General features: G+C 39.5%; 1 protein-coding gene across 4 annotated transcripts; it reads right to left on the bottom strand.

The window, feature by feature from the left end:
* Positions 1-9546: 9546 nt before the first annotated feature.
* Positions 9547-11386, bottom strand: LOC147614877 (GDSL esterase/lipase At4g10955-like). Of its 4 annotated transcripts, none has more exons than XM_086780208.1 (4): positions 11282-11370; positions 11122-11219; positions 10562-10985; positions 9547-10347 (listed from the first exon to the last, which is right to left on the bottom strand). In XM_086780208.1, exons 2-4 carry the CDS (start codon positions 11187-11189, stop codon positions 9727-9729), a joined length of 1113 nt encoding a protein of 370 aa, XP_086636334.1. In that variant the 5' UTR covers positions 11190-11219; positions 11282-11370; the 3' UTR covers positions 9547-9726. The 4 variants fall into 4 exon arrangements, with proteins under 4 accessions (XP_086636334.1, XP_086636335.1, XP_086636332.1 ...); XM_086780209.1 differs by having other exon boundaries at positions 10562-10982; XM_086780206.1 differs by having other exon boundaries at positions 11122-11386.

Raw genomic sequence — 11386 nt, 5'->3', positions numbered from 1 at the left:
ATACACATAAGAAAACCTTCCCTTGATATGGAATCTTAGACCACCAACCCTAGTCTTACTGATGTTCCATATCCTATTAGCCTTCTCAGTGATCTAGCGCTTATCTTCTACCATCATCTAGTACACTTGATTTGTTGTACGCTGGGATAATGTCCTGAGGCTTTCTAAATGCCCAATCTAACCAAGGTGTTGATCCTCCAATTGAGGAATATCACCAGACAATGTAAGTGTTGCCCCCACCTTCTGTACATATCCACATGGAATCCAAAAATATTGACAGATTTTCTGAAAATACAATAAGCGGCCTCTCTCTCTCTCTCTCTCTCTCTCTCTCTCTCTCTCTCTCTCTCTCTCTCTCTCTCTCTCTCTCTCTCTCTCTCTCTCTCTCTCTCTCTCTCTCTCTCGGGTTTATTGACACATGCACACACAAACACATTGCAAACGCACATGAGATATTGATAAAAGTCACTTCCTTACATGAGACATTGAATATAAAATCCATGGAAAATATCAATAAGTATTCTTGGAAACCAATGACATGGCCATCTCCATGACTCATATTCCATGTGGGGCACAAGCACTACTTGAAATGATCTTGCTGATTAGTGGTCGTGGAGGTCCCCCCCAATTTGGATACGGATATGGGTTAGTCGTGTTAGGTTGTGGTATACAATAAGGGTATGGCATCATTACTTGTGTTAATTCTACTCCAATGGTGGTGGTGGATAATAAGCAAGTTGTCGGGCTATATTGGTAGCTCCAAGTGGTGGTGGATGATATGCACCATACCATGGCAATTGTTAGTGTTGTCCACACACCAAGGTACCTCCAATGAAATATGGGGTTGTGCTCTTGCTTGAATAATCTTTTTAGATTATTTTCCTTTAAACAAATTGGAACTTAGGTCTATGGGCACCTCTTACAAATAAGATGGCTCCTAATTATAGCATAAGCAATCATTTTCTATGCTTGTACAATATCGACGAAGCTCATTGCATGCCTTAGTCATGACACCAATCCCTGCAAAGCAATCAAGGACTAGTTTCCCCTCCATTTATGAAAGTACCAAAAGGAGCCACTTGCCAAAATGAAGAAGTGAAAATTTCACCTTTTGGAGATGTAAGTGAATCCCAAGTGTGACATTGTACTCTACAATGAAAATGATGAGTCCTTAAAGAGAATCCCTTACTTTATCCATCCTTGGTGCACCAAAAATAAGAACCAGCCTTTGTGATAGTGAATTTTATGGTCCAAAATTATGTTGATTGAATTTTATGAACCACAACTATGTTGATTGAGGGTTGACATTGTGATTGGAATGGCTGATTAGGTGGAAAGGGTTGTTGAGGTCAGAACATTGTGGGAGAAATATCTATTATGTCTAAAATGCCTATTCTTGAACTAGTCGCTATATAAAAACTTTTTGTTGTAGGGGAAGCTAAGATTGTGAAATGGTGCCTTTAATGCTTCTTCCAAAGAACCTTGAAATAGGAAACCCTCCCCAAGAAATCAACAAGTTTTAGTTGATTTTGTGGTGATTGCACAAAGAATTGTGTGAGTCTCCATCAATAATTCTCCTCTATTTATTTTTCTTCTCTCTCTCTCTCTCTCTCTCTCTCTCTCTCTCTCTCTCTCTCTCTCTCTCTCTCTCTCTCTCTCTCTCTCTTATATAAAGATGATGATTTTTTTCTTAGCCCCTTAAGACCACATTACACAACTCACTCTCTCAATTAAATGAGAACCCTTTTTTCTTTATGGGAAAGACCAAAGCAAGCATCTCTTCTTATTCTAAGGAAATAGAATCAATGCTCCTTATAATAATCCTCTCACTTACTCTATCAATCATCGTGAAGAAAATAAAGTTTCATATCTCTCTAGCTCATATGTAATTGTTGTGAGAATATATCTCCTATGCAACATAAATAAAGGAATTCTATCTTTTAATGTACAAAGCTACTTATGGAATAAGCTTGTGAGGATAAAAACCTACCTTTTAGACATAGGCTATAAATTTTAAAATCGGGTGATGGGCAGCTTGATTACTGATTTATCAGCCTCCTTGTCTTTTCTTCATGGAGATGCTCTCATGAATGAAGTTGATCATGCCATTGACTTCATCATTTTACTACCTTGGGTTTTATTCACGTCGAGTTCACCAATTAAGGGAGTGGATCCAAAACTTCTTTAGGGATGGAATAAGAAATCACTTTCAATCTCTCAACACCTCACCATTACACCCTATCTTGAAAGATATGCACTTTCAATCCTATACACAAACACAATTATAAATATAACACTCATGATGATATTAAGATAAAGTATGCACAAGCTAAGGCTTAACCTACACTACTACACTTGATCATTAGAGTATGCAAAGAACTATAATATTAGGACTCTCTTCCACTCTCACATCTAGAGAAGAGAACTATAAACATGGTTAAAGATAAGGACTCCTAGAATAAGAGATTTACTAAGAAGGTTTCATGATCCATACAAAGAAATGGACCTCCTTATATAGCAATTAGAGGAATCATGACTATATGCCATGGCATTCTATGCACACATAGGAGAGAAGGTGAAGTGGATGAAGTTAATCCATACATGTTGGTAGATAGAAGCAGGGTAGAGTGTGAATGGGACAACTTCTAAGTCAATACCCACCCCACACCTCTTTATTACAAGAAGACACTCCACAATATTAAAATGAGATTCTTTTTAAATCCCACTTTAATTGTCAAATATGTTATTAAGCTTAATTTAATAATGTGCACCAACATAAGCAACCTCTTAGCTAGAGGTTAGTTACATGCTCCTTATACATGCATTTTTTTGGCTTATGAAGTCATGCCATACATATGGCATGGTTACCAAGATATTAGGAGGTGAAATAAAGGCTTATCTTAAGAACCTTTAGATGTGGCCCTTACCCATGGCATGGGGACTTATCAAAGAGCCATAGCAACTCCCATGATGATGGTGTGCATCCTTCCTTTAATATTCGACTTCTTGGTGGAATATTGAGAAGCACTCCCATGATGATGGCATCCTTCCTTTAAGATTGACTTCTTATTGGGATACTAATGGGGTAGCTAAAAGATATTAGCCTGCTAAAATGGAGCAAAGAGAGGTCATCCAACATAGTGCTAATATTTCTACTAAGAATAAAAGAAGATCCTTGATCTAAAGATTAACTATATACACACTTCTACATGTAAGCTTCCATCCCAGAATGCATGTATTCAAACAATTAAGAAATTAAGAAACAAGAACAAGAAGAAGAGAGCTCATGATGGAAAATGTATTTTTATGTACAAAATATTTAAGCACAAGAAGAAGAGAGCTCATGATGGAAAATGTATTTTTATGTACAAAATATTTAAGCAAATTCTTATATACAAGGAGCCATGTTCAGAGTCTATTTTGCTAAGGCATAAATTTTTTATAATTGCCTCCTAGATTAGCTCCATCTATCTCGCAACATTAAGTCTTTGACTTTCGTAGTTTCCATTAAGAACAAATTTAGGCCATATTATATAAAAAATAGTTCCTTCTTATAAGTTATTGATTACAAAAGAATGACATGTAAAAAGTTATAGGTAATGTTAACCATAGTGGTTAACAAATGGAATCACAAGGCAATATGCAAGGGGAGTGAAGAACTCACAAAATTAGGAGGAGGCCTAATTTTGCAAGGGGAGTGAAGAACTCACAAAATTAGGAGGAGGCCTATAAACAAAGTGCATGCTCATTAGTTAGTGGTGGCATATAAATATGCTTTGTGCCTATGAAATCCCTAATATGGATTCCTAAATGACATGGCATGAGGTATGGATACCTCATTTTAACATTATGTTGGCAATGCACATCACTCCTCTATGAAACTTGAGACTTTCCATGTAAAACATGTGAGTGTGCACTAACACCTACATGAAGTTTAGCCAACCCAAACATGTCAAAAGAGAACAAAATTATCAATGCCTAAACTTGAAAACTAGTTCAATAGGGAGAATTCAAGAAGATTATCAATGTCTAAACTTGAAAACTAGTTCAATAGAGAGAATTCAAGAAGATTATCTCTCCACATGAATTACATTCTCCAATTTAGGGAAAAACCTTAATTATAAAGTGCCAAACAACACACAAGGGCTAGGTCTTAGCATTTGTAGATAATAGTGTTGTTGACATTTTATGATCACCATGATCTGACATGTCAAAACCTTGGGAGACTCTTCTCCCTTTATCCAAGAAAATAATGAACAATATAGTCCCCTATACATGAAGCTATCCACCAGTGAACAATCTAGTTCCCTATACATGAAGCCATCCGCCAGTGAACAATCTAGTTCCCTATACATAAAGCCATCCCACTAGCATGTGTAAATCCTATAAACTTTAACATCTCAAATTCTGTACTTGAAACTTGAAAACTAGTTCAATAGAGAGAATTCAAGAAGATTATCTCTCCACATGAATTACATGTCTCCAATTTAGGGAAAAACCTTAATTATAAAGTGCCAAACAACACACAAGGGCTAGGTCTTAGCATTTGTACATAATAGTGTTGTTGACATTTTATGATCACCATGATCTGACATGTCAAAACCTTGGGAGACTCTTCTCCCTTTGTCCAAGAAAATAATGAACAATATAGTTCCCTATACATGAAGCTATCCACCAGTGAACAATCTAGTTCCCTATACATGAAGCCATCCACCAGTGAACAATCTAGTTCCCTATACATAAAGCCATCCCACTAGCATGTGTAAATCCTATAAACTTTAACATCTCAAATTCTGTACTTTACTCTATCCTCCTCCCTCGAGCAAAAAATTTAACATCTCAAAGTCTATGCTTTACTCTATCCTTCCTCTAGCAGAAATCATACCACGATTCTAATGAATTCATGCTCACTATTTATGTCAAGAACCTTCTTTCCGTCTAGCAAGAAGGTTCTTGACATAAACCATACCATGGTTCTAATGAATTCATGCTCATTGTCCATGTCAAGAACCTTCTTGTATTCCTTCTTTAGCAAGAAGGAATTATAGTGCTAGTGGTTAGACCACTTGTCTTAGATCATGGAAGTCCCTTTGGAGAGTCTAAAGAAGAGAACAGGTGTGTCAATCCCTCTTATTTAAGCCCTTCCTCTACTTTCTAATCAGCTAAGCAATCCTTCGAAAAGGTAATGGTTAAGCTAGGAAGCTTGAACCACCCTCTTCTCTATCATCGTGCAATCACTCTCTCACTCAAGCAAGCAAGCATGCACACTCCATACACACCATCAACACACACATGTATGCACACTATAATCAAGCAAAAAAGAAGGTAAGAGATCAAGAGAAGAAAAGAAGAAGAAATTTTGCACTTAAGAAATTATAGAATCCCCCCTTTTCACATTATCAAAAGTTACACACACACACACACACACACAAGGGCTTTTGCCTAGCTACACAAATTAAATGCGTGCCGAATTCCTATCTCTACCCATATATATACAAGGTTTTTGGATGTGGCTAGCTTCAATACAGCAATGGCCCACAACTTATAGATAACATAAATACAATTAAGACGAGAGGTGGGGACTTTGGGTGTGCTGAAAAGAGTTAACAACCCCTTGCCTCCTAGATCTTCTTTTGTCCTCAAAAGTTGTGAAATATTAGTCTGTCCATGTGAGGATCTTCACTTCATGTTTGTGAGACGACCACATCTGGTGGAAGTGTTACACTACATTTAATTGTTGGAAAGGTTTACCATTATTACTACAGGTGAACATGAAATTGTAGGCTGAGAGGATGAATTCATAAGAAAACATTAGATCCTCAAAATCTTGCATTCAAAATGCCTCCAAAAACTAAATCCCAACAAAAGGCCCATAATTTGGTGTAGGGTAGACCCAAGATTAAGTTTAAAGGTGAAACTCTGCACATTAGGCTCATCACTTATGCCACTGCATGACTCCCTTTTCATCCTTGAAATCTTCCAAAAAAAATTTGATTGTGTAGAGGAATTTTATTGAAGCTTGGATGGCCACATCCAAGGCATCCTGATAAGAAGCTATGAATTAGACAATTAGCCTACCATTTATTCATGATGTCAAGAACCTTCTTGATTTCTAGCAAGAAATCATAGTGTTAAGGACTAGACCACTTGTCTTGGATCATGGAAGCTCCTTTGGAGAGGCTAAAGAAGCCAAGAGGTGTGTCAATCCCTCTTATTTAAGCCCTTCCACTACTCTCTAATCATCTAAGTAATCCTTCCAAAAGGTAATGGTTAAGCTAGGAGGCTTGAACCGCCCTCTTCTATAATCATGCTCAATCATTCTCTTTCTCAAACAAGAAAGCAAGCATGAAATTCTCCATACACACCATCAACACACACAAAAATGCACACTATAATCAAGCAAGAAAGAAGGCAAGAGCTTAAGAGAAGAAGACATATTTGCACTTGAGAAATGATAGAATTCTCCCTATTCACATTATCAAAGTTGTATATATACAAAAGAGATTTGCTCAACTGCCCAACTGAAGTGAGTGTCCAATTCCTATCTCCTCTTATATATATAAGGTTTGTGGATATGGCTGGCTTCAATACATCAATGGCCCACATACTATACATAATGCGAATATAAATGAGGTTAGAGATGGGGATTTTCTTAGAAGCATATCTAGGCCCCCTCACCTAGATATGCTTCTATCCTCAAAAGCTGAGAGATGTGGTGCGTCGATGTAAGGATCTTCACTTCATCTTTGTGATGGTGGAAGTGTTACACCCATTTAATCATTGGAGAGGTTTACCATTCTTGTGGTTGAACACAAAATTGTAGCCTGGGAGGATCCATTCACAAGAAAACATCTCCTCAAAAGATCGCATTTAGAATGCCTCCAAAATCTGAATCCTAGTAAAAAGCCCATATATTTGGCATAGAGTAAGCCTGATATTAAGATTGAAAACAAGGCCCTACACATGAGACTCATCATACTTATTCCATTGCATGACTCCCTTCTCTTCCTTGAAATCTTGCAAGAAAATTCTAATTGTGTTAAGGAATTTTATTAAAGCTTGGATGGCCACGAATTCTTGGGTCTAGAACATGTGGGAAAAATCATATTCCTAGATCTAGGACATCTAAGTTGCCACTTTGGTTGGTTCGTCATCTCTGCACTATTGAAAGCTTTATCATCTGCTGTTCTTCTATAGCCCGTGTGCTCTTGAACTGGTGTATTCTACATCCATTGTTTAAAATGATGTTCAAGGTATAGTCGCATAAGCAAGCCCTCTAGTCTATACACTCCATGTATCGGGTTTTATGCAAGGAAGCTTCTTGGCCATTCTATAGATAACATCATCATATTCTTGGCTCTGGGACATGTGGGAAAAATCTCTCGGTATTTCCTCTTGTATACTTTCCTATACCCCAAAGAAAAGTTCTATCTGGTTAAATTATCCCCAGTAGAGAGTCACATAATCGTGGTTGTGTGGTTCTCTGATCTACATGCCGGGTGGGACATCTCCTTCTTCTTGCAGCTTGCTGCCCTCTTTTGGTTGTGGTGTTCCCTCAAAAGCATGGTCATGAATAGGGAACTCTGTCCTCTTGGGCTTATCCTCTTACTCTCATGATTTTCCTTGGAAAGCTTGGGTTTCTTTGGGTTGCTCTTGTTGCCCCCGAGGGTGGCCCCTTTTGTCGTCTCCTTCTGGACCCTTGTTGCTGGTATCCTCTGCCTCCTTTTTTTTTTGCTTCACTAGATCCTCCACACGACCTAAACCACCCAATGGTCCATGCTTGTCTATATTGTCCCATTTTTCAAGCTCGTCAATGAAGTCCATGGCTTCATCCCCTCTATCTCGTCAAAATATTTGGATGCATACATGGAGAGATCCTCTAGAGTTGGTAGAAAACATCCAAAGGAGCATCAACATTGACATATCTACATTGATTTCACAACCATGAGCGTGGATGTTAGAATAATATGTGAGCTCCTTTAAGAGATGATGTGGAGAAGGCAAGAGGCACTATGTGTTTTCTTGACTAGATGGGTGTGGGTCTTGTATGCATGGCCAATGTGTGGAGTGTTGGCCATATGGTCACAATCTTATACTATGATTATCAAACCATTCTGTGGACATGGGAAATCTAGTGGGTGTATAGTGGGAACACGTTATGAAAGGAGCCTGGGGCTAAAAACAAACATGGAATGTGGGAACACATAATGTACATAAGGTGAGATGACATGGATCCTAGGTGGCAGAAATAGTGTGAAGACCCAAATTGGCTTGAAGCTAAGGAGGCATTAGTTAAAAAAAATTAATAGTTGCAAGCATACAAAGCCACCATGAATCTAAAGAGACTTAGTAGGATCAATGAACTATAATCATCTTCTACACATTTGGATATTTTAGCAAGTATTGTTGATTGTAACCTATAATGTTGAATATAGGATGGTCTAGCAAGCAATCTTCACTCAAACTAATACCAACCCTCCTCCCAACTGATCTACTATGATAAGGCCAAGCCTCTTAGCACTCAATGACATTGAAAAAATGATAGTTTCAATAAAAAGGTAAACATGAGAGAAGTCCTAGTACACATTGAAATGATGGCATTTGCAATAAGACTCATGAGACAAGCTTAATTAAACATTGGAATGATGACACCCACAATAGGAAATGTGTTCCCATGTTTTTTATTTGAGCAAAGCTTCCTATAACTCCATAGACAATCTATGCCTATGTACACCAAACTCAAAAGTATCAATCGATAACCATCACTTTTCTTTGGATTTCACCTACTGCTGACAAAGTTGTCTATTATGAAACAATGAGACTAGTAAAACACAAGATTGTCAACTCAAAAGATGAAGGCCATGTCTCTCAAGTTGCTAAAACGAGGGTGCCAAGTCATGCCCATGAAATGGAAAAACATGGCAGGCAAGTAAGGCCACTCATAGGATGGTGGCATGAAATGAAATGGCATCACATGAGGATCCCTCAAGCCCCAAAGTTTTCTCTCAGCAGTTTTGAGGTTTACCTTTTTGCTTTGTTTGTTACATGTGTGTAATTCAGACTGCCCATTTGAGCTATGCCAGCTAGCAACATGAGCCCATCACATGGGCTCTAAAAGAAGGGAGCCATGGCCGTGTGTTTACCTCATAAAATTCAAGACCAAGAAGCTCAAAAAGAAAACTTCCTTGGATGGAGCTTCACATAAACGCTCATGATCAGGACTAATATATTTGCAACATGCATCTTGAAAGAGGTGAAACTCAAGGCATGGAAATCAAAGAAAACATGTTGGCTTTCTGTGAAGCTGCCATTGCCACTCGAAAGGGGAAGGAAAGAGCAGAATTTTCAACAGAAAATGATGTCATTGGCCTTCAAATTTACTGTAGCCGGTCCTTTCCATAAGGCGGCGAGTTCTGGAGAATCCACACTTCATTGCCTTAAACATTATACGTAAAACAAACAGTCATCTTGAGAGTGATTCCAGGTCCCATGTACTAAAGCACAAGCCTCTGAGATCATGTCCACTTCAATAATCAAAAAACTGTGTGGAACAAACCAATGCTGGCTTCTCTAACATAGAAAACAGATAATCACAACTTCATGTGTGTGACACATTAGTACATGCTTGCCTTCATGCCTAAGCAGTATGTGAGAGCCATCTGTCAAAAACAAATGCCCATGTCCACCCAAACTAGCCCTTCCAGTATACAAATAAGGCTTCCCACTCTAGGTTGAATGCTTGATATCCACATTGTCTGCATGCTCTTCCATGCCAAGGTTCGCTTCTTGATAATCGACTTTGAGTTCCGTCGACCACCACTGATGCAAGCCATGTGCTTTTACAAGCTTTGCGGAGTTCTTCTTTACAACATAAAGGTGTGCACAAGGTATCAGATGGAACGGTTTGCACTCTCCAAACAAGTATTGCTGAATGGTTCCTCTGAAAGAGAATGGGGCGACAAGCTGAGCTAGACTGACAGCCCCAATCTTCTGCATAAAATTGCGGCTGGTAAAGTAGCCTATGTAGGATGAGCAGACTGGATCCTGGTCATTGACATAGAGATGGGGAAGCCAGTTTTTGAGAGCAAAAAATGCTTGAGAAGCTGCTTGCCTGCTGTTGGGGTCAAGAAGAAGGTAAGAGAGACTGGCCGCTGATGCCATGCCAACAAGATTTAAGGCGAGCTTCCATCCATGACTCTTGATGCGTTCTAAGGGCGGAGATAGAAAAGGGGGGTTAAATAGGTGGGTGTCAACAAGAGTACCCTCAGAGGCAAGGGTTTGGCCTGCTAGCATGGCAAGGGCAGCTCCCAAAGAGTGTCCGGCTATGGTGACATTCTCACTACCCACCTGCTCAGTGTGAAAATTAAAACATGTTAAACTCAAGCTCAACTTGAACATGTTACTGTCAAGCTTAAGCTACCCAGACTGACAAAATTGCCACCAAAAAATCAAGGATTAATTGAAGTCATATGAAGCATTATCATTATCATGAATAAACCTTATTTTTGGACAAATGCAGCGCTAGAAGACGTAGCTCTGGGCAGAATGTGGCAATTTGTACCTGATGGATGGCAGCCCTGATCGATTCTAGGGCAACGGCAAAGCGGGCAGTCGTGTGGAGCTGCTGCGAGACAACATACAGGTTGGCAACCATGTCATTCTGCATAGATACTCCAAGGTGTAAAATGGTCCCTCTGAAGGCCACAACCATAATGGGGGCTACTTTCTCACTCTCTGCACAATTCTCCATGTTATCTTCTTCAAAGCCATGGCCTTTTGCACTCCTTCTGAATACAGCGCCTATGATGGGCTTGCTCTTTTCTTCTTGTTGTATGAAGCTAACAGGTTCATATCCAAGCTCATTCCACCATTTGGGTGCCAGGGCATAAACCCCTTGCTTCCCTTGCAGCCTGTCATTTTCTGCCACATAGACTGCTTGCACAAGGGCAGCCATTAAAGCTTGTTTATCCTCTGCAGAAAAGCTACTGCAAAGAGGAGAGGCCGATCATTATGGAAAGACCATTGATGGAAGCACACAGAGGTGAAATGTGCTTCCCACACACACACACAACCCACACCCACACACCCACACACACACACACACACAGACAGTGCGCGTACCTTCTGTTGCAAAGATGCTTTGGGCCACTGAGATCGAAGAGATCTTGATCGCCCACATCGATGTTCATGCTGAGAGTGGCTTTTCTGTTTCTGTTTTCAGACAGCAACGCCGCCCCCCGCACACACCTCGAGTGGTTTTTCTGTTTCTGTTTCTGTTTCCCCTTCGTATTCCAGGTTTGCAGACAGCAACGCCGCCCCCCGCACACAACCAACCACCACGGGCGGTCGTTAAAAAGCACGTCACGCAACAATTCCATCACTAACC

This window comes from Cibotium barometz, chromosome 41 (genome assembly GCF_041138505.1).
Source record: "Cibotium barometz isolate CiBa-2024 chromosome 41, ASM4113850v1, whole genome shotgun sequence".
Classification (NCBI taxonomy): Eukaryota; Viridiplantae; Streptophyta; class Polypodiopsida; order Cyatheales; family Cibotiaceae; genus Cibotium; species Cibotium barometz.
This window is presented reverse-complemented; position numbering and strand designations above follow the sequence as displayed.